This window comes from Puccinia triticina, chromosome 15A, assembly GCF_026914185.1.
Source record: "Puccinia triticina chromosome 15A, complete sequence".
NCBI classification, from domain to species: Eukaryota; Fungi; Basidiomycota; class Pucciniomycetes; order Pucciniales; family Pucciniaceae; genus Puccinia; species Puccinia triticina.
The window spans coordinates 3,405,466-3,429,204 of NC_070572.1; the positions used below are offsets into that span (position 1 = coordinate 3,405,466).

Sequence of the window (23,739 nt, forward strand, 5' to 3'; positions counted from 1 at the left end):
TGCGGTGTACAGGATTGGGAATCAGGCTTGTGAGTTGGTTGGCGTTGCCGAAGACGTTCCCATTAGGATTGGGAAGTCAATAGTGGGCACCTGCCACTTTTGGATCACGCATGTGGATGGGCCCATCATCCTGGGAAGGCCCTTTCTCATTGATTTTGATGTCACACTCAACTTCTCCGGTCAGACAGGCGAGAAGATCCTCATTCCGGACGCCAATGGTCGGAGAATTGAGCTGACTCTTTGTTCCATGGATTCTGGGCGCTGGGAGTGTGATTTTCCGGGAGGCGTTTGCAAGGCAATTCTGATGCATAAAGGGAAAGCTTGCAAAGATCCTGTGGAAGGCTGTCATTTTTTGTAGAGCGGGTTGGCTCGGGAAGCGGCGGACTTAATTTAGAGTCTCGCAGTCTTGCCGCAGAGTCAACTTTTAATCAAGAGTCTCATGGGCGCTATTCTTCCTTCTCTTCTGGTATTCGTCAAAACAATAAAACTGAAAAATAATTCAAAATCCTTAAAAATCCTAATAACAGTTTTCCTAGCTCTGAATCATTTTCATCAAGTTTTCCCGGTTTCTCATCAAGATTCCCTGATTCCTCAAGCTCTCTTTTGTCTTCTTCCTCAAATCTCTACTCTCTGGCGCATTCTTTGGGCAATGGTTCACGGGTATCGGCGTGCAAGGAGGATAATGGTGTTACACGGAGGCTGGGAGGAGTAAAATTAAGTTCCTCCCAATTGTGCACCTCCGGGCTAGATGCCACCTTGTTGTCAAAAACTCTACCGCATGCCACTGTTGTGAGCCTCGAAAAACCCCCGTTCTGTCCTTCAGCTTCAGATGGCCCTTCATCCCATCAAACGCGGCTCTCTTCTCAAGTCCCACATCAAGACGTGTTTCCGGCTTTGTCTCAGGATCCGCCGCAAGACTCAAGTCACCTCCCCTCTCTGGATTCTCTTTTGGGCGCGTTTTGGTCTTTCCCTTCCGATCCCATTTCCCTTCACCATCAAGACGCGGTTGAGGACGCGCTACTTGACGGAACACCATCAGTTTTCCCGGGTGTTTGAGGAGGGAATTGGTACCCCGCGGAGGCTGGGAGGAGTAGAAGTAAGTTCCTCCCAATTGTGCACCTCCGGGCTAGATGCTCTCTTGTCGTCGCAAGCATTACATGCCACCACTGTGAGCCGCATCCCAAATTTTGGTTTCCTGGCATCTTTAGGTGGCACAACGGTTATCGGAAGCCTTCTCCGCAACAAGGATGAACTATTTTCTTGGACCCTGGATTTTGAGGGTGGTGTGGTGGAGTTTGGACCGCCGTGGAGGCCATTTGGGGTAGAAGTAAGTTCCTCCCAATGTGCACCTCCGAGGCGTGATGCTCCACAAACTTTGAAAGCCCTACCACGCGCCACACTTGTGAGCCACTCCTATCCGTCTGGTCTCCCTTTCGCAGAGAAGGCAGCTTTCAAGGACAGCGCGGAAAATCGGACTTGGCAGCTTCTGGAATGTGGACTCAATCAAAGCGCGCAGCTGGCGCTTGTGGACTTGTGGAAGGAGGGCGGATTTCCCTCTTTTGCTGCAAAATACAAACCGGTGGCCCAAAAAATCAAGCCGGTGAATCAACCCATGCCGCAGAGCCTCAACCCTCCGCTGCAGCGCCCCCCGCTGTCTCGCAATCCTTATCCCGGTCTTTTGCGTTCCTTGGCCGGCCCTATTGTGCCGTGTGGACGAGTCACGGAGCAGAGGATTCAAGTAGTCAATTTCGGTCCTCCAGGGTGGCTATACCCAGCAGAGTTGGATCTCATCAAGAGCGTGTTGGCAGAAAGAAACCTTTCCATAGCTTTCGACAAGTCTCAGTGCGGATTACTTAAAGATTCATACGGGCTTCCTTACATTATACCTGTTGTGGAGCACAAACCTTGGCAGAAAAGGAGGATCCCATTCCTGCGGCCAAGATGGAAAAATACACAAAGATCATCCGCGAGCGTGTCCGCAACGGCCTCTACAAACAATCTACGTCAAGCTACACGAGTCCTGTTTTCTGTGTGTTGAAAGGCAACGGCAAGATGAGGATAGTCCACGACCTTCAGCTGTTGAATAAAGTCACAATTTTCAGCTGTTGAATAAAGTCACGATTTGAGATGCTGGTGTCCCTCCGGCTACTGAAGAATTTGTAGAATCCTTTTCTGGTTGCGCTTGCTATGGTCTTGGAGACATCATGGGCGGCTACAACAAGCGCGCTCTGCATCCGATTTCAAGGCTGCTCACGACGTTTGATACACCGCTTGGAAGGTTCCAGCTCACCCGGCTCCCTCAAGGTGCAACAAATATGGTCGCAGTGTATCAGGCTCAAATGGTTTGGATTCTTCAAGATGAAATCCCGGAGCACGCGGGTATTTTTATTGATGATGGTGGGATCAAAGGCTCAGTGTCGGATTACAACAATGAAGTTCTAGATTGGCACCACGGAATTCGGTGCTTCATCTGGGAATACGCCAAAACCCTGGAGCGCATCTTGTTCAGAATTGAAGGATCCGGTTTGACTGTGTTGGCTTCAAAGCTTGTGCCGTGTGTGCCTGCTTTGGAGATTGTGGGCCATGTAGTGTGCAAGGAGGGCCGTCGTATGGCAAAGAGCAAGGTCAATAAGATCCTCTCTTGGCCAACCCCGGTTAATGCAACGGAGGTGCGTGGGTTTTTGGGCGTTGTTGTGTACGTTAGGATCTTCATCCCCTCCCTTTCTCAACTCTGCTTGCCACTTCGCCACCTGGCGCGCAAGGAAGCCGATTTTCTTTGGAATCCGGTGTAAGACTCAAAAGTGGTTGTGAAACCCTTTTGCTGAATGGAGAAGGGGATGATGGAGGTGCAAACTCTGCCCTTCTATACTATCAGCTAACAAGACCCACCAAGCTAAGCTTGGCAAGTTTTAATCAAATGATAGGTCTGGTCTAGTTCCAGATGAAGTTGTTTGATGATGGGTATGTGAGATTTGAGAGTGAGTTCAGTAGTTATTTGCAAATATAAGGGTTGTAGTGATGTGTGGTGGTGATGGTAAGTGTGAAGGGTGGTATGTAAATAACTGGTGAGTACTGAGCTGAGGAGCTGACAACTGGGGAGGAGAGAGCTCCTTATATAGACAAAAGTGGAGCCCCAGAGGGCTTGTGGGTTAGGGTTTCAACTAATCTAGAAAACAGTGTGAGGGATTTTAGCTGGTGGGAGTAGATACAAATGATGTCATAATATGTCAAGGGTACATAAATGATGTCAGAAGAATGCAGTAGGGCCGCATGAAGGCTGCTTAAAGTGACAGTAGACTGCATGAGTTGACAGGTGGGTGCAGGGGGTGCATAAATGAAGTCTGAGGCTGCAGAGTCAGTGTGTGATGACATCATAATATGGAAATAGAAGAGTACTTGATAATATGTAATGAATGTAGTCTGATGGGGAGATGTATGTTTGTATCCTGTGATGTGTATAAGAATAATGCTGTGATCCTTGGCTTGAGGCTTGTGACAGGCTGGTGACTGGGTATGTTGAACGTGTGATGGGTGTCCAGTGTCCAAAGAAGTGTAGGTTCCAATCCAGTGGGGTTCAGGTGATGCTTCCAGTGGTGACTAGGGGTAAAATTGGCCTTAGAATCCATTTCTGAGGTCTTTTTGATGGTATCTTGAGGCGTATTACGATTAAATATATGTATGAGAAAAAACTTTTGATTTTTTACTTTTCCGTCTACCACACCGGATTGCAAGGACGCGTTTGAGGAGCTGAAGCTCATTGTTGGGAAGGACATTGTCCTATTCAAGATCAATTATGGACCGGAGGCGGGTAAAATCAAGCTTGTGGTAGATTCCAGCTTTCACGCGGCTGGCGCAGTCCTCTCCCAGGAAGATTCAAATGGGTTGGACCGGCCTGCCCTCTACAAGTCCTTGCTGTTTTCTGACGTGGATTCAAGGTACTCTCAGTTAAAACTGGAGTTATGCAGTGTTGCTAGGATCCTCAAGAAGCTCCAGACCATTTTGTGGGGGCAGCATTTCAAGCTCCAGGTCGAGGCGCAGTCCCTCATTCAAATGATCAACGCTCCAAGCCTACCCAATGCACCAATGACGCTCTGGGTGACTTCCATCCAAATCTCTTCCTTTGACATCGTCCACTGCCCAGGTAAATCTTTCACTATGCCGGACGGTCTCTCCCGCCGCCCTCAAGGTGATGACAACTCGGATCCCCCCTCCTCTGACTTTGACAAGGAGTCTCCTTCAATCAGACCTCTTCTTTCTTTTTCTGTGGACACGGTTTCAGGCTACTCTGGATATCAAGAATGTTTTTGGCGCCGAATGAAGATCTTTTTGGCGACGTTGGCTCAGCCCGACGGCTCGGACGCGCAGGAGTTTCGCGCCTTGAAGCGCAGATCCGCGGACTTCTTTCTGCAAGCAGGCCGTCTCATGAAGCGCGGGAATCCTTTGCCCCGCATCGTAGTAACCATTCCAGCAAAGCAATACTCGATTCTGTGTAAGCTTCACGAGGACTTGGGCCACTGTGGCACTGCTGAGACCTATTGACGCGTCTCTGAGCGCTTCTGGTGGCCGTCTCTCAAGCACTCCGTGGCGCGTTGGTGTCAGAGCTGCGAGGCGTGCCAGAAGAAAGACCTCAGGCGCCCCCAAGAGCTGTGCTACCCAACTGGAGAATCAACGGTTTTTGGGTGTGTGTCAATGGACGCTGTTCATCTCAAGGCAAGTGGCGCTAAATATCTGATTGTGGCTCGCGACAACTTCTCAGGGTGGGTCGAAGCCACCTTCAAGAAAATCGGACAATGCGCTACGGACTAGCGCACTCTTATTCAACAGATGGTGGATCCGAGTTCGGCGGTGCGTTGGCGGAGATGCTGCACGCTCTGCCGGGACAGCACAGAGTCTCTACGCCCTATCACCCGGAAGGTCAAGGCATGATCAAGCGCGGCCACGGTCCTCTCAAGTCTGCGCTGGTAAAGCTGGCAGGAGAGAGTGGAAAGAATTGCCGGAAGTATCTACCTTTGGTTCTCTTCTCTGATCAAATCTCGACAAAAGAGGCGACCGCCATATGAGCTTGTCTTTGGCCAGCGCGCAGTACTCCCTTTGGATCTCGAAATCAAATCTTACCTTGGCGTCGACTGGGACGCGGTGAAAGACACGGCTGATCTTCTTGTCGCGCGCTCCCGGCCATTGGAGCGCAGTGAAGAGGCTCGTGGAATTGCTTATAAGATGCTGATGGATGCGAGAGGTGATTCTTTGCGCTATTGGGAAGAGAAGAATGAGGCACGGATTCGGGAACCCCTCAAGCCTGGCGATCAAGTTCTTGCCTTCAACAGAGCTTTGGAGACGCAGTGGGGGTAGTTGTTTGCCCACCTCTGGAACGGCCCCTACTGCGTTGTGAAGCAGGTTCCCGGCGGTTCCTACGTCCTTGCGGAGCTTGATGGCATGGATTTGAAACGGCTTTTTGCCACAGATCAGGTGAAAAGGTTTTATTCCCGTGAGGACTTTCCTTACCAGAAGTAAGTTCCTCTCCTGGCTAGCTACTACCGTCATTTGTCGAAACCCTACTTCTTGCCCCACTTGTGAGCATTGTGTTGGCGCCCGGTTTTCTCCCTTTAGGATCCCTTTTCCCTCCTCTTTCCTTTCTTTTCTTTTCTTTAGCGCACGGACGGAAGATGAGCAGTCTAGGGACAGACTGCAAGTGTGGTGGAGATGTGGTGATCATTTTTGTGGCGCCCGTGGTGCAGAGTATTTTTCAAATTTTCAGCCATCAAGACATCAACTCACGGGGCATCAAGATCAATCAGCGCGCTTGGCGCGCGGTGGAATCGGCAAGATGTTCCAGGATCAAGGACCCCGGTTTCTTGCTTTGTTTGTTCTGTTTCTTTTTTTTTTCTGTTTTCCTGTTTTATGTTCTTTTGTTTCTAAAAATGCGCGTGTTGGAGAGGTTTTGTTATGTGGAGGGTTGGTTTTGTTTCTGTTCTGTCTCAGGTGGTTTTCTTTTGTTGGTGTTGTTTCTTTCTTCCCTCTCTTCTCTCGTTGTTGTTGCGCGCTTGTGCGCGCGGGTGTATGATGACCTGTCCACAGATGTCACCAACTCCAAGGTTTGAGTTCAGCCTGAACTCAGGCTTGAAAGAATTCAGAAAACTAAAAGTGTTGTTTTTATTTGTGTAAGTATAATGTGTGCTATAAGTACAATGATAATAAAAGAAATCTTTTATTGTACCTAAAAGGCAGATGAAATCTGCTAGCTATTGGTTATTTAATAATAATAATAAAGACAAATCTTCTTGAGGTAGATGAGACTAGTTAAGAGTTTTATATCTGAGAAAGAAAGATGGTGTTGTTAGCACACAATAAGTCTTGATTTTGCAAATAATATTTTTAAAGTAATATTACTTTTTATTCGCTAATACCGTACAAGATTCAAGCAAATCTTTCGGCTTCTTCTTCGAGATCGATAGCTGATAGTTGAAACAGTATGTTATAAACTGTTTATCAGTTTCTTTTCTTTTCATCTCAATTGATGCTTGAATTAAAGCATCATATTAACTCACCACCAGGTGAGGTTATACGAGTTATCAACTTCTTGTTGATTTCAATTTTTGATAGTTTTGATCTGGTGGTTGATGTCAAGAGAAATTGGTTAGATTCTTGTTGACCGTCAATCAGGTTTAGAACCATTAACTCACCTTGAGTTTGATGGTTCTCAATCTTCACTATCAATGACATCATAGTCATTGATCATCGAGCATACTGCTCTTTTGCCAATTGGCTGTTCCATCACGGAACAGTTTGAATCTGCACATGAAGGAAAAATCTTTCAGTTTTTTAACTTCCATGAGTACATGTGAAACACATGTCGCTCACCAGGTATTTTTCTCTTTCAAGAGTTTGCGTCATAAGACGAATTCCAACAAGGCTTTGGAGCGGCATGGACTTTGTCTGAACCATAATTTTCATCTCAGATCATCCATTGCAACCCCAAATCCCAGCAATTAGATATCAAAAGCTTATTGATCACTTCCCCGTGTGCCTTCTGAGTTTCAAGCTCTCAGCCGCCGAGTCCCGAGTCACGAAACCTTTCCCGGATCACAACTTCCGGCCCCTTTTGCAGGCTTTCTTCCTGAATCATTTTCTTCTGATCTCTCAAACAAACCACCACCAACAAGGATCTAACCCCCGTCGCCTCTCAATACAAATCCCCCCCTCTCAAAGCTACACTTTGAATTCCCACGACTCTTTTCCGGATCACCGCGAAGGCAGCGCACAGCGCACTTTTCTCTTCCAGTAACTGCCAATGGCCCAGCACCAGTCGGAGTTCCACATTGTTTGACTGCTTGCTGGGGAGGAATCTTCCTGGGAATCATCCCCGGCAAGAGGATCCCCACTCACCTGGAAGGATTCCTCCTGTGCAAGGACCTTGCACCTGCTTGCCAATAAATCTTCCTCAAAAAACAGGTTCAAGTCATTGGGGGAATGGAAAAAAATACATCCCACCAAGTACAAAGGTGAACCCATTTGGAAAGGCTCCCTGGAAAGCGGTTACCATTTTTAACTGCTCAGAGGAATCTTCCTTGGAATCATGCAACAGTGGAAAAATCCCCAAGTAATATGTAGATGTACCTGCTTGCCCAAGATGATTCCCAGACATTGGCAAGCAGGTGTCATTTTCATGCCCAAGAGGAAGCCTCCCGGGCTGCCAAGTGTGTACAAAGCTGCTTGCTGAGGTCCTCAGCAAGCAGGCACATCTTCCTTGCAGGGGCAAGCTAAAAATTTGCCCCACCAAATGGGTACAAAGGTGTTGCCCGCTTGGGTGGCCAGGGACCCAGTTGGGAGGTTAAATAGCTAAGGTTGATCCTCCATCAAGTACATATCTATGCATTGTGAAGAAAAAAAAACTCAAGAAACTGCTGCCAGTTGACATGCAATATTACAAAGGTGCCTTTTTAATATTGCATGTCAACTGGCAGCAGTTTCTTGAGTTTGTTTTAACAGTGATGGTAGATTCTGTCAATCCAGAATTGCTTAGGTTATATTCAACTCACCATAAATGGAGGTTATGGTCACATATCCAGGCCCTTTGGGAGTACAAAGCGGGGTTTACTTACGAAAAGATTTGTTGATTCAAAAGGCTAATGACTGGAGCCCAGCCTTTTTGATGAATTTAACGCCTCACCCGATCGAATCTATTCATTGTGTGTTTGTTTTTTGAGAAAAGCATGGAAAACCGACAACACATTTTTTGACTTATAGTGGCTGCAAGAAGCGTCCTACTGAGAAAATTTACAGAGAGAGAAAAACATTGCGGTACTTTAGGCCTCTGACGAGCTTCTGTTACTGAACTGTCAAAGCCAGACCTGATGCAAATGAAATGAAAATGAAATCGGCTTTGGCTGAAAAAAAGGGTTCTAACAATTATAATAATAACATGCAGTCTAAACAGCAGAGCCAAATATTTGATATCTTCTGCAAATCGAAGGCCCGTATTCCATGTAATCGGCTTTCGAGTGGCAGTGACTGTAAAACTCGGGCTGGAGAAAGATAAGATGACAAATGTTTTATTCATCAGGATGATCCGCTAAACAAATAAAAAGACGCGCGTAAGATGCTCACCGTTGAAGCCATGAGACTACCACCGAACCACACGGCATAACGTTGGCGCTTGTGGGTGATCACGTTGACATCCATTCCGGATGACTGTTTTTGCCATCGAACCAGTCAGCCGATGCTTCTCATCGAGAAAAGAAACAATATAACAGGCCACGATCCAATACTGACTTTGATTAATCCACCACTGGCTACCTCTGAAGCATAGAGTCGATCGTCCACAATTGACTTCAAATCACGCTGAAGCCGCCGGCCGAAATGATCATACATCGTTGATCCACCAGATAACACAATGTTCTGGAGAGGAAAACATAAATAAAAGATGGGCATCAGTTGGCATCAGGAGGCTTCTCGGATGAATGGAAATTGCCATGAGAGGTCAAAATTTTGAAACCGGCTACGCACCTTATACAATCCTCGACGGACATCAATCGGACTAGTTTGGATCACGTTGTCGACGACCTCGGGTAGAGGAGTCAGAAAATCCGAGCTGTAAATTTCGGGATTGAAGAACACTTCGGCCGCCAAAAACCTTTCGTATCCGACATCGATAGTATAAGCCTGTCGAATAAAACAACCGATGAAGCCTTGTTAAGTGTTAGTCACCAGCTCGTCTTAACTTAGGGAATATGGTATACCTTGTTAGTTCGAGTGTCAAAGCCTTCATGCTTAATGATGTATTTTTCTGGTTCACTGTCGTACTTCCTGAACTCCTTCACCATATCACCACAGACATATCCGTAATCCTCTTTGATTTTCTCAGCAATCCTTAAGGACTCATCGACTGGGATGTTCAAGGATTCATTACGATCCCTGAGCAGCTGTTGTACAAAGTAGGTGATATCTCGTCCGGCAATTGGGATGTGCTTGATAGACGATCCAATGACGTATCCTTCTGCCTGTAATAGAGCTTATTATAGCTCAACGGCCAGACTGAAAATTAAGCTTAATAGCAGGAAACAGCCTCGTACCACTGGAATCACGTGGGTTACCCCGTCTCCTGAATCGATGACCGTCCCCGTCAACGTTCGGTCTGTCACTTTATTGCTGGACCAGCTGGCAGCTAGGGCAAGGACCGCCTGAACGGCAATGTAAAGCCCTACCGGAAGTTATAGAGTCTTAAGCTGTCTGCTCAACCGTCAAGGGTAGACGGGCTGATGAGTTCTACCTTGGATGTTCAGTCCTTCAAACATTATTTCCGCAGTTTGCTCGCGGTTTTCGGGCGCGTTCATCGGTGGCTCGGTCTGTGTAGCACCACCCGGGAATGAATAAGACGTCAGTCGGTTGGGATGCGGAATTTCAGGAAATTCTTCAAGATATCCATCAAGACGAACGGAGAAGAAATTAAACCGACCAGTAAGACGTGATGATCCTCTGGCTCAGCCCTGAGATATTTGAATATTGTTTGCTGCCAAAATCGTTCCATGAGATCCCAGTCTTCGATCTGACCATGTCTGATAGGATAGTTGACGTTGTAAGTTTTACTGTTTGCGATGGCTTCATCTCCGATAAAAAAGTCCAGATCGTCGATCCCCCGTTTGGTAGCAATGTTGGAGGAGGCAGATAGAGCACCAGGCTTGGAGGGGATCGAAGGTCGACCGGTGATCGATGGCCCGGAGGCACTCCCACCACCTGACGTACCACGGGTGGCAATGGCTGTTGGAAATACAAATGATGGATCTGAGTTTCCAGCGAAACTGAGGATTGAGCCCATCAGGTATAACAAACGCAAAACATAACATCGACTAGTGAGCCTCTTTCCTACTTGCAAGGTTCAGCGAATGACGTAAGGGGCACTTACCCCATCTTGCTATATCCCGTGCCATTGTCGATGACCAAAGGCGCAAGACGAGACATTTTGTGAGGTTCCTTGGCGATTTGTAACGCAGTCTCGATTGCTTGGGATCTTCGTTGTTCGTGGTCCAAGTTGATGATCGGTCTATATGTTGTATGGACAATGAGTTGTTGACTTTTCGCAGTCTTCGTGGGCTGTCACCGGCTGTTTCCCTCGAGGTTCAGTCGCTTGGGCCCGCGACATCCAGAGCAAACCGTGTTTACTGTATGTAGTTGGGACTGTGTGTACAGGTAACCTTCGTCGTGCAGACTTGTTCCGTTTCGCATCATCATCACCTCCTTGGAGCTCCTTGGTATTTTATTACATGGCGATGGCTATGTAGGCTCATCATCTTTAAAACTGGAACCGTCTCTCAGCGATCTGACTGCTCAGTCTCTTTGGCGAACCACCCGCGGGAAAGAAAATAACATTGGGGTGAGTTAGCTACAGTACAAGCTGAGTCTTAAAAAGAAACATTTACATTGAAGGTGCTCGTACCTCATCTTACCACTCTCAAAGACCCGCTGGTTGAAGCTCGCGGATAGTCGTGGAGCCGTACATATGCAATTCGTCATTAGGAACTACCAAGAAAGATCAAGCTAACAAGTCAATCAACCCTTCAGGCGCCTTACCCGTTTCCTTCATCACGCTTCATATCAAAAACTCTTTCGTGGATTGGTTTTAACTGGGACGTCATCACCAACTATCAACCCCTTCAAAAATAAAGGTTCAACTTGAGAACGGCTGTACATCTATGACTTGACTCTCCTCCTCTAACCTCGATTCACTCAAAACGTCTGAAGAAACCGGGTTTGAAATTACAACAACCCTTCAGATTACACAAAGTCTCGCAGAAACTGATCCTGATCGAAAGATTGATCCTTGGTAAGCCTTCTTCTCAATCCCCTTGTTATGAATTGGTACTGGCTGCCGATTACTGACTGTTATGATTGTGTGTTTTATGTGGGAATTGCTCAGAGCGATCGTCCATGATCACTCTTCAACATCGGTCTCCTCCTCGACCCATTCTCCGGACAAAAACTGACTTCCTTGCACGCGGTTCAGAATCCTCTCGCCAAACCCGCCCCAAGATTTTCACCGTCTTATCTCACTTCCTACTCAAGCCGGACCAAGCCGTCATTTTTTACGTTTTGCTGTAAACTAGGACGCCACCCTACCTATCAAATCCACCGACACGAAAAACCGTTCCTCAGATTGAGAAAGTGGTCATCCTGAACAGAACCAACAGCGCTTTTCAGCAGCGATACGTAAGATACACGCTCGAATCGCAAATTCTCCGCTGGATGCTTTTAGCCCTCTGCTTGTCATTGACCACGTCAAATCTTATCAGCTGCGGTTCTGTTCCTGCGCGCCCACTCTTCTATTAAGTTAACTGTGGAACTTTCTTTCCGCTATTATCCCCACACTCTGGTTCATTCATTCGATATTGGCTTTTGCGCTCGAGCCTTCGGCATCTAAATCGACCCGCCAAAATGTTCAATCGCCTTCGGTCTAGTTCGATCGGCAGCTTGATCGATCTTGCAAGTCCACGCTCCGAGGTCGAAAGTCCGAAACCACGGATGCCTAATTCCGTCCCTTCTCGACAGCGCAGTCTGAATTTGGCTCCTAGCAATCGTGTTCCTTGCACTCCTTCCCCATTGTCAGGCTGCTTTACCAAATCACGACGCACTCCGCAATCATCTCCGCAAGCTGAACGGGCCTTGGCGGTCTCGAAGAAGGAATTGACCGAAGTGATTGAATTACTCCAGCAAGTTCGCCCGAATGATTTATCACAAACACGAGCTCTCCTATCTCTCATGGTTGCCATCCTCTCCGACACCCCTAAATGTAGAGAGTGCATGAGAGAGAACGCTGGATTCTTGACCTTGGTTACCGTCTTGGCTAGCTTGGGTGCTGATGCCCTTCCTGAACCACAATCAACCGCCCCGATTGAAAATAACCCCGATTCTGATTCTGCAAGTCTGAGAAGAGTTCCGTCGATTACACTTGATGGCGATTTGACATTCTGTTTCACTGACTCACCAGATCCAGCTTTGGCAGGGCCGCAGTCAAAACATTCAGAGCTGCAAGAAGAGCGTGATGCGGTGGCCACACTCGTCTTCAAATGTCTCGCGCTTGGCTTGTCCAACCATCGTGAAAATCAGCTATTTTTTTCTACCAAACTCGGCTTTAAGCTTGTCTTGGACGCACTTCGCCTTTCAAACTTCATCCCTCAGTTAGCCCCAGGAAGCCAGTCGAATTGGCCCTCTGCTCATTATCGTCGAAACAAAATTGAGAAATTCTTCGGGATTTTATTCGCTTTTATCGTTGCCGATTTCTCATGCGTCGATATATTTTCTACCGTCCGAATCAAGGCCAATCAGCAGGGTGAAGCCCTCGCATCACCCCAAAACCTTCCTGGTATCAACTCAGAAGAAACCAGCTATTTTATTCCCCAACCGGGCAGCAGTGGTGGCCAGGGTTCCAATTCGACACCAATCTCAATCAAGCCCAACTCCGACTCGAAGTACCCGAAAATGGCTGAGTTGCTACGTCAAGCGATTTGCGACCGCTCGGAAGCCTTGCGTGTCGAAATAGCTGACGCAGTCTTGCTGCTTTTATCCCTTCATGCGGATTTATTCAATCCAGCCGATGGTAGTTTGCAGAATCTTGAAGACAATTTCGAATTGCAGTTTTTAAGCCTCAAAGCCATCGAGATTCTCGCCGCCACTTCAAGGCATAGTCAGATCGCTCTCAACTCGATTGAGCTAACAGCGGTCCTTCTAGAGAGACTCGCTCTCCAGTCCAGCCTCACGTCTTCGCCCTCCGGCAAGAAAACGCAAGGGAGTGAATCTACTCTTCCCAGTGCCGGTCTGGAACCTTGGAACCCGAAGACATTGATTGCAGGTTCTGATAAAAGAGATAGGCAGTGTCGGCAAGTTGCCAAAGCAATTGTACATCAAATGCTACAAGTGGGAACCTCCCCTCGAGAAGCAAGGATGCTATTTCGGCAAGCGGTGAAAAGGCACGAAGTGGGTAACAATGGGAAAGAAGCATTGGACGAGGATTACCTGGAACTAATGTACGTGTCCACTATTACCTGTGTGGAAAGTTGCATAGGCCATGGAGGAAGGGTTTTAATAATAAACTTCTTCTTTTGGCGCAGACTATCAGGTATGCAAAGCTCTAACTGTCCGCCTTTCATTCACTTTGGATCCTCGAAAGCTGGATGCGCATATGCGGTACTTGACTCGTTGGGTGCCAACGCGTTCCCGCCCATCCAAACTAGCGGCTGGACATTCGTGACCTGGCTTCAAATTGAATCATTTGGAAAAGATCCAAACATGCCCCTCGAACTGCTCACCATTTCCAATCCAAACGAAGAATGTTATGTACAAATTGCAATCTCACATTGCTCCTCTGTTATCATTCAAACCGCTCGTCCTCCTGTGTTATCATCTTCCCCCAGCGATTCCAAAAGTGGCACCCGCGGGATCAATGAAAGCTTGCCGGGATTAGCTGGTTCGGAAACAGTCGCTCAATTCAACAAGATCACACTCGAGTTGGGCCGATTCTATCACTTTGCTGTTGTTCAGAAACCAGGAACGAAAACTTCGAGCTCAACCGTCAGTTTATTCATCGACGGAGAATGTGCTGGCTCGCTACCTATCTCTTGGCCAAAGACTCCCAAATTGCAGCGTCTCTCTGCCTGCTTTGGTTCCATGCCATCCCAATCTAACCCGAACCTCGGTTCCCCATATCCTCGCGTGCAGTCTAGGCTGGAAAGACCTCGATGGAACCTCGCTGGGTGTTGGCTATTGAACCAAGCTTTGTTGGGTGATATGCTGTTTGTCATGTCTACTCTGGGTCCCAAAATCTTTACGTGCTTCCAAGACGCCCTCGGATCTTTTCAAACTTATTCATCAAGCACTCTGCTAAATTTGAAGATTGACAACCTACGCCACCAAGTGCCCAAAAGCAAACTAAGCCCTGATCAAGCTTTGCAGAGATCTACTCCACCCCCCACAGCGCCTGTAACAGCAGCACTCCTTAATAAATCCCCACTGATCAAGGCCGTCAAGGAGCCTGCTTCGGCTTTTATTCCTCAAAAGTCAATTTACTTTGCTCTATCAGCAAAAAATGGCATCGTTATCCCTGATCCTCTCAAGGATGCAGAAGACGAATATGACAACGTGGACAGTGCTAACTACATGCAAAAGATCTACACACCGATCGATCCACCCTCTTTTGACCACCAAGCTTGTGACAAGGTCACACTAGCATCAGGACCCACATCGTCTGCCTTCGGACCCGTATTTGCGAACGGAATTTTGAATGCTAGCACTCCCAACTCGAAAGCATCTCATTACTTTATGGATCCCCTGGCTTCTTCTGCACCTGGCCTGTCTCCGCCTCCGATGGCCCCATCCTCCTCAAAAGAATCCACAGGCAATACTACCCACGATCAAGTTCTCGAACTAATTGGAGAGGTGAAAATGTGCTCTCCGAAACGATTAGATGATTCGATTTGGACAGCTTCAGGTTCAATATTCTTGGTCCGGCTGGTTCAGCTGTCATCCACCGAAAAGCAGCTTCAGATGGCCTTGCAGATTCTTTTTGAAGCAATCAGTCATAATTGGAGATTAAGTGAAGATGCGGAAAAAATTCAAGTAAGCCCTGCCTTGAGCCATTTATACGAAAAAAGTGAGGCTTACGTGTTGCTTTCTAGGCGTATGAGACCCTAGGATTAATCTTGAGATCAAAGGCTCATTTGATCACCCCACCCGTGCATCGAATTTTGCTCCGCTTTGCCGGTATCATGGTTGACGATCCATCATGTCACCCATCATTCTCGTCGGACAAATTGCGCAATCTATCTTTGAATGAGCACATTCCGACGGCTAAGCCTGACATCAAGCACCACAACAACGGTCTCCGGCATTCGGTGATAACCAACCCGTTAGCATTTCGGTTCTTGCTGTTGGATTTTGACTTGTGGTCTTCAACTTCGCTTGAAATTCAACGATTTCATTGTGAGAGTCTGTGTGGGATGATCGAGACTAGCATATGGAGTCGGTTCAGTATGAAGAGAATCAGTAAAATGAGTAAGATGATTTATTGCAACTCCATACTTGGAGCTTTTTACTAATTGCTCAATCACATTTTCAGATCTTTTGCCAAAAATGCTACATGCATTGCGGAACCGTCAATTCTCGGCGTCATCAGGAAGCGGAGAGGTAATCCCCGCATACATCCGATTGCTGGGCTGTGTCCTTAAGGCTCAATTCAACTCGCAGGTCATTCGGCATTTGGCAAGTTATCTTACTGCCAGCTTAACCCCTGAGCAGTGTTCCAAACAAAAGCTTCCAGTCGGTGGCACAATGGAGCCAGCAAATTTTCAAGAAGCTGCAAGCACGCAGACAAAACTCGGCGTACCAGTCGCTGATCCCAAATCTTTATCAACCTCAATAACGCTTGATGAACCAATTATGGTACTGAAAGTCCTTCACGACCTGCTCTTATCGTCAAATGATCAGGAAAGCTTCAGTTATATCGCACAATTTCTGAAAGCTATCAACGGTTCGAAATGGTTGTTGATGTTTTTCCGGAAAGACACGCACCCTGAAGTATTGTCGTACAGCCTTCGGATACTCGCCAGGTTGATTCAAACCCAAGATTTTCGATGGCTGCAGCACTTTAAAAACACCCTCGCTGGTTTCACAATTATGAGATCAGTCCTTACTAAATTTTGTTTCCAGAACGAATCGATCTTGGTCACTACGTTGAGTTTGTTGAGTCAAGTTGATATCAGGACGGTGCCAATGTTTAGTAGCAGCAGATCTGCTACCTCGGTTACTTCACCTCTGATGTTCAAAGATGACCTCCAGGGTGTGATAAGGTCGATTCGTGGGATCCCGAACGAATTCGTCTCGCCTGAGATGCTACCAATTGTAATTTCTCTACTCAAACCCGCTTATGTGGTACGCTGTTCCGAAGAAAACATGACCCCGATCTACGTAATGGAATGGCTAAACCTTAGAATGGAATCGCAAGATGATGGTTGGAACGAAATGCTCGGAGACAAAGACATAGTCAAACTATGGGCGAACTACGTCACCTTACTGAGCTGTTTGCCACACCAGGAAAGCCTTCAACCCGCACAGGAGAACCCACATGATGAAATACCGGGAAATATGACCCCGAGGTCACCTGAAGCCTCCTCCCTTTCCTCCTTTCCCCTCACCTTCACCACACCTGGTCTCGATCAAGTTTCTCAAACGCAAGCAGGCGTATGTACAACTTCACCTCCAAACGTCGACCGGGACTTGGTTTCAACTCTGGGAACCAAGTCGCAGAACAAGAAAAGGATGAGCAATCGCCACAGCCGGCTTGCAATCTCCTCAATCTCATTGAGTGTCACCGTACCTACAGCTCTGATGATCAACGGAGAAATTGCTCCCTTGACCTCTCCTCGCGTGCAGGAAAGGACATCGGTTCACGGATCCCATGATGTGCGGGATGACAGCCCATTTGACCCCTCTTTCGACGAATCTGATCTCACCTCAACCACCACTTCATTATACTGTTACGACAATGCCTTGGAAGATGTCGTCGAAAACCTGTCCAGCATTACCGACAGGTTTCTGATGAATTTCCTATTTGATCAACATTCTAACCTCAGTCACTCGAAGCAAACAGAAACCGACTCTGGACGAGCGTTCGAGAAAAACTTGAGGGCAAATAGACTGGATCAGTTGTTGACTCTTGTCATTAATCGATCCGGAAATGATGTGAGTCATCTCAGGCGAACCCTCGTGCATCTACACTGTTCTTCGTCAGATTAATTGATTGTGATAATTCGGAGTACTACAGCGTGCCTGGATTACCCCATTTGTGAATCAAGTGATCCAAATGATTGTACTTCAAACTGATCCGACTTCTGTCCCTTGGGATTGGCTAATTGCAACATTAGCAGACGGATATCTTTCAGGTTTGGTTTTCTATATTTTCATGCCCTCTTGAATGATTACGCATCTAATAGACTTGGTCGCACATGATGATAGGCTGGTTGCAACCAGATGCAACATCCGTGTCCCAATTGGTCACCTTTGTACTCGCCAGACAAATTCAAGGCCCCATTGGGCCGCTGGGGGATTTGTTGCTGATTGTGTAAGTGCTCCCAATGTTTTACTTACCTTTCTTTCCATTAGAGTGATATATTAAATCGGGAATTGCAATTTTTTAAACACCAACTCTAGGCTTACGAATCGATATACTTCGCCCGAAGTGTTGCTGGAGCAACTTTGTAGTCATCATTTGGCAAACTTGATCGCTGCCGTCCCTCCGGAGCTTGTCCCACGACTAGTGTACATTCTGACACAATACCTTTCCCGGCCCCCTAACCTGAGAACATCTGCCTGCGATGTGCTTAAGCTCCTCTTCTCATATCACCCTCTCATCTTAGAGGAGTTTTGTCTTAATATCGATTCATCCAGTTCAGCGATCCAGCGCGCAGGTTCGCTGTCGGTGTCTAGTGATACCACCGACTATCCTTCAACGACCGATGATTCGATGTCACAGGTTGAAAGAGACCTGTCGAAGGTGCTTCAAATGCAGCCAGACGAATTGAAAGAAGTGCTGGAAAAGAGCTCTTCCATCAACTGTACTGGGAAACTGGACTGGATACAATTTTTGACCGAATCAGAGATGAAAGCAAACCGAACGAGATCAGATACGCAAACCAAGTCCCAGGTGATGTGGAGTGAGCATTCGAACAAAGGCGTAATAGAATCCAGGAGGCTGGAAAGCGTAGTCAAGAAATTGGAGGTTTGGGCCAGAAGCGTCAAAGAAATTGATGCAGCACGGTTTGCCAATGTAAGAAACTATCTTACTCGTGCATCTGGACATGGATGTTGAATTGAGGTTGGGACTAATCTTAAAATTGACAGCTTCGTCAAGATAATTTTGATACGAAGCACTACCTTGAGATACAGTTAGCAAAACGGCTTGGAGAGCTTTATCGACCCTTTTCTATTCTCGCTACATCCCAAGATAGTAGCGCAACCTACTGGGCGTTGGATTCAACAGAAGGGCCGAGTCGTCAGCGAAGAAAACTGAGGAAATTGGGACAGAAGTTGGACGCCCACTTAATTCAGAGGCCTAAAATAAGGCACCACCGAATGCGAAGCTTAGGTGCATCACGACGTGACTCATACAGGGATGAGGAAACGTTTGACGAGTCCAAAAAAAAGGCAGATGAAAACTCGCCAATAAGTCCGACTCATCACGAATCCCTTCTTCCCCTCAGCGAAATATGGGAAGAAGAATCTGGAGAATACGATGACCTCGGGGCTCAATCAAATGTCGTTAGAAACGCTCAGCCGTCGGGTGAGCTAGCTACAAAGAGAATCCCCCTGGATCAAGCTGTCGGAAAAAGGCACGGTGAAGATGGACATTCAGAAGACTTTAACGAGGATAAGTCGAGGCGAATTTTGAAAAGCTTAGAAGCTGGTGATGTCATACAAGGAGTTTGGAACGTAGAGCAAGTTATTGGATTGGATACCTGTCGTAAGCGCAGTTTTCTCTCTTTTTCTTTCATTTTTTCTCTTCTTTGTTCAGCGGGTCCTGGAAAGCATAAATTGATAACTTCCCTGTTCTTCAAAAAGCTGCCTTATTCTTAATGGCGAAGAACAAGTTGAGCAAAATCCGAAAAATAATTCTTGCTTGGATTGTTCTTACTGTTTTTTGCTGATCTTCTTGTCACACCTTTTCCTTGAAAACTTTAAAAAGTATCTATATTATAGATGGATTCTTCCAGAGATCAAATGGCGAATTGGTAAATTCCTGGGATGCTTGGGAAGAACGAGACCCCCACCTGCGTACCCTTGCCAGTCTATCTCGACAAACAGCCAAACTGAATAGTCGAGCAGCTGCTCACCAAACTCGTCGCTGGAATTATAGTGATGTTGTGTCGATTTCGTCTCGGAAATGGTTGTTCCGGGACATCTGCATGTGAGTAGCTTTTTGTCCCAATGCTCTAATTTCTATTTCTGCATGTCTAATACAAGCTTTGTAAATTTCCAGTGAGTTTTTATTCGCGGATGGCCGAAGTAGGCTGCTAACTTTCTCAGACAATAAGAGAGACGAAGCTTTGAAGAGATTGAAAAACTGCATTCGAAGATCCGTTGGGCCTGAAGTTTTGTCACAAATGAATCTGTCTCTAAAATCCCAAACTGAGCTCTGGCAAAATGGTCAAATTTCAAATCAAGCTTACTTGCTGTATTTGAATGACGCGGGTTAGTTATTTTCATTCCCCCACTTATAGCCGCTTGGGTCTATTGTCGTTCACACTTAATTTTTATATCCTTCAAGCTGGTAGGACTTATCGAGATCTGACACAGGTTTGTTAAACTCGAGCCTATCAAACAAGCTGAATGATTGGCTCGCTAATTTTCAGCTTGTTTTGCCCCTCCGAAGCATCCCGTATTTCCATGGATCTTGGCGGACTACACCAGCTTGACACTTGACCTTGAGAAACCTGAGACGTTCCGCAAGCTGGATTTGCCCATGGGTGCTCAAACTGAATCTCGTAAACGTATGTTTACCCAATTATTAATTATTGTGTTTGGTCAAGATACTCAAGCTACACTTCCGCAGATGACTTCATTGAGCGTTTTCGTAGTCTAGAAGAATTTGGAACTATTGGCGACGAAAGAATGAAACCTGCACACTATATGGTAAGTTATGGCTCGATTTGATTTCCCGAAGTTGAACCTCTGGCTGACTTTGTTGCCGCTTCTTGATATACGTCTAGACTCATTATTCATCCGCGGTAGTCGTTTGTGGGTTTTTGATTAGACTGCAGCCTTTTTGCGATCATTTTATCGAGATTCAGGGTTCTTTTGACCATGCAGACGTACGTCGAGTTCAACTCCTGTAACTCGTGATTGTTTACCAAACTAGGCTGACTTCTTGTAATACCCGTCTTTTTTGCCGCTTTATTTGAAAGCGAACGTTTTGGTCAATGCATAGAGCTTGGCTTTCAGCCTCGGAGCAAAGCCGAAGTGATGTTAGGGAATTGATTCCTGAATTCTTTCATTGCCCTGAATTCTTGCTGAATCTAAATAAGCTTAGTCTTGGTTGGCCAATTGATCCACTGAATATACTTGCTGGTTCTAGCGCAAATTTGGCTCTACTGACTGATCTTGTCATTCTCATGGGGCTATGACAGGTTCCCGGCAAGAAGGTGGGGCCCCTATCGGAGACGTAGAACTTCCTCCCTGGGCACACGGCGATCCGAGGCTTTTTGTTGAGCTCCACCGTGAAGCACTTGAGTCGGACTTCGTCAGCGCAAACATACATCATTGGATAGACCTCAGTAAGTCCCCCAATTGACACGACAACGAATATCCTTATCAATAATCAGTCATCTTCCCTTCGATCAGTTTTTGGTTACAAGCAACGCGGTCAAGCCGCATTGGATGCCGTCAACGTTTTTCAGGAGGTTTCCTACGAAGGCACGGTATCATTAGGTTCGTCCTCAAATATCGGATTCATTATTAAATCAAGTTAACTTCAACTGATCTGCATTGCAAATCCTTAGATGCCATTGCTGATGATCGAGAAAGAAGTAGCGTGCTGGGTGCAATGTGTAATTGGGGTCAGTAATAGATTCATCTTGAGGCCAATTTGACCAGCGACATAGACCTGACTAATCCAAAACCCAAACCTGAATGCATAGGATTGACACCAAGTCAAATCTTTGAGGTACCTCACCCCGCGCGTACAAAACAGCCGAAGCATGCGTTAGAACCCAGATCTATGATCACAGCTTCTACGTGTCCTGCCCTCATCCAGTCGATCATACCGATTCGAGACATCAAACAACCAATTGGCCAAATTCATCCTGGGATAAATCTGGAGAAAATCTTTGTTTCTGGACCCCAATCATTACTTGTTCCTCCAAACGCTACTCATCGTCTCGACTGGGACTTTCTAGACCAGACGCTTCGAATTTTTGATTCTGCAACTTCTTTGTGTGCCACATTTGAAGGAGTCAGCTCGGAGCACATTTCATCGGCTTGTTTCGCGGACCAGCGCACTCTTGCCACCGGCTCTACTGATTCTACTATATCGCTTTGGAGGTTTGCTTGGCTGGCTAACGGTGGAGCGCATTTACAGCAGATTGAAGTTCTGCGAGGACATTCCGCTCCCATCACATGCATTGTTGCCTCGCGTACACTTTCTATTGTTGTTTCTGGATCCGAGGACGGATTGGGAATGATCTGGGACTTGAATCGAGCATTACTGGTTCACAGTTTGCCACATTCAAACCCCGTATCTTTCGCCGCGATTGTAAGTGATACTTGGTATCTGCAGAATCCTGGCTTTGTTCTGACGGTCGTACATGACGTCTCTTGTCATTTTAAGAGTGAATCCACTGGCGATATCGCAACCTGTTCACAAAATACGGTAAGAGTTTGGAGCATCAATGGCGATCTACTTTCCACATTGTCAACTTCTCAGCATACTACCGATGCCATCACGGCTTGCTGCTGGTCCCTAGTTAGTCCGATTTCTTGATTCATGATGAGACATGTCCCCGCCTTACTGATAACGATTGTCATAGGCTGAAGTAAAACCGTTGCTCGTCACTGGGCACCGAGCCGGGAAACTGATGTTTTGGCAGCGCAAGAGTGTTCATGCGGAGAATCCAAGCGAACGTATGTCACCCATACGTCTTCTGTGCATCTTTGAGAGACCAATAACTCACACTTTTTCCTCTGTCTTTATCACACGCCCTTCAGCATGGAAAATGGAGCTTATTCATGAGGCCCACCATGAAAGCGACCATGCAAATAGCGAAATTCGAGCCTTATCCATGACTGAGAGGACGTTGCTGAGCGGTGACAGCTTGGGGAGGTTATTCTGTTGGTCCCTGCCTGGGTCCGCGTGCCATTTGCCGGATTGTAAGAACATTTTTTTTCACAGACCTTGCTTGTCCTTACTGACTCCAATTGCTATCAGCAATCACTTCCTGCTGTATGCTCTGTGAACATAAATTCGGACTTTTGGAGGGAAAGAGAAGATGTTCATGTTGCTCGGCCATTATTTGTTCGTCTTGCCAAGATACTCTACCCGGCTGGAGCGGCAAGTAAGTCAATTCAGAACTTCCTTATTGTAAATCTCAAATCTGGGTCCAGCCTCAAATCCACTCATCAATGTACCCGTCTTCTCATTTTGTTTTCCAGATGTTGTCTATCTTGTCTACCAAAATTGATGAAATCAGTGGCAAGGACGTGATTGTGTCATTTTGGAAACTAAGCGCGTTCGAATTCAATCAATCAATCTCAAAAGCCAAGCCCATTTAGTCGATCCGAATCAGAAGCGTAGTATCAACTTTCCAGCAAAATATTCGGTTCTGGTTCATTCCGGTGGTGCCTACCTAATCCATTTGAAGTTCTGACCTCGTTTTGCTCATTTCAGTCCAAGACTTAAATTGTTCTCATCCTCAGAGTCTGAAAACTGACAAAATTTTCATCCTCAGCTTGTGAAAGCTGACAAATTGCGCGTACCGCGTTTTTGTTTCTTTTGTAATTTTTTGTTAGAGTTGTGATCATCATCCCGTTAGGCTACATCTTTCAAATTCATTTCCATCTCTGTTTTCATTATGTTTCAGAATATTCACATTTAAGTTTGTTGCATGATGCATGTTGCACTGAGCACATGTACATTTTCTTCTTGCTTTTTCTGTGCGATCTCTCTTTCGGCCTGGCTCATGACGCATGTTGTGGAAATTTATATCTGCCTGAATGTAAGATAGAACAACTCAAACCCGTCTCATCTTGGAGTGATGACATAACAGTTTCATTGATAAAGATTGATAACCAGTGCAAATGACACAAATTTTGTCCAAATGTTTGAGAGCCATGGGCGTGCTGTCGGGATTGGAAAGCAATGTGCGTTCAATGTTCACAAACATGTGCTATCCATGTTCAGAAACATCTGCGGTGAATGTGTAGGAACAACAGTCCTTTGCCCAAACATACTCCTGATTCAAAGTTACATCGTCTCTGAACATACATAAATGGCTCACTGTTAGCATCGTCACTTGACCAATTGCAGGAACGAAGTCGAGCCGGCCAAAGAGCATGACATTCACACGTCCCAAGGCGAAGAATACAAGCCCTAACAATCCGGAACTTCTGTAAAACTTTGCCACTGGTCTGGGCTGGTGACAAGTTGAGTATATGGAGTTTATACATACTCTCAACAGCAAACAAAAATGGACTGCGTCATTTGTCGAA

General features: G+C 46.4%; 2 protein-coding genes across 2 annotated transcripts; one reads left to right on the forward strand and one right to left on the reverse strand.

Annotated features, from left to right (window-relative positions):
• Positions 1-8,426: 8,426 nt before the first annotated feature.
• Positions 8,427-10,455, reverse strand: PtA15_15A325 (uncharacterized protein; the record flags this gene model as incomplete). The annotated part of the gene is made up of 9 exons (XM_053163520.1): positions 8,427-8,522; positions 8,605-8,688; positions 8,770-8,895; positions 9,004-9,159; positions 9,237-9,497; positions 9,570-9,697; positions 9,767-9,842; positions 9,953-10,295; positions 10,400-10,455. 9 exons carry the CDS (start codon positions 10,453-10,455, stop codon positions 8,427-8,429), a joined length of 1,326 nt encoding a protein of 441 aa, XP_053027487.1.
• Positions 10,456-11,925: 1,470 nt separating this feature from the next.
• On the forward strand, positions 11,926-22,803 carry PtA15_15A326 (uncharacterized protein; the record flags this gene model as incomplete). Its single annotated transcript, XM_053163521.1, has 25 exons — positions 11,926-13,514; positions 13,599-15,102; positions 15,162-15,537; positions 15,602-17,223; positions 17,306-17,423; positions 17,497-17,602; positions 17,692-18,307; positions 18,382-19,000; positions 19,099-19,126; positions 19,223-19,444; positions 19,517-19,728; positions 19,805-19,833; positions 19,910-20,027; positions 20,090-20,169; positions 20,247-20,348; positions 20,442-20,571; positions 20,664-20,810; positions 20,878-20,964; positions 21,036-21,092; positions 21,174-21,787; positions 21,863-21,997; positions 22,062-22,155; positions 22,240-22,401; positions 22,510-22,586; positions 22,684-22,803. 25 exons carry the CDS (start codon positions 11,926-11,928, stop codon positions 22,801-22,803), a joined length of 8,964 nt encoding a protein of 2,987 aa, XP_053027488.1.
• Between the last annotated feature and the right edge of the window lie 936 nt (positions 22,804-23,739).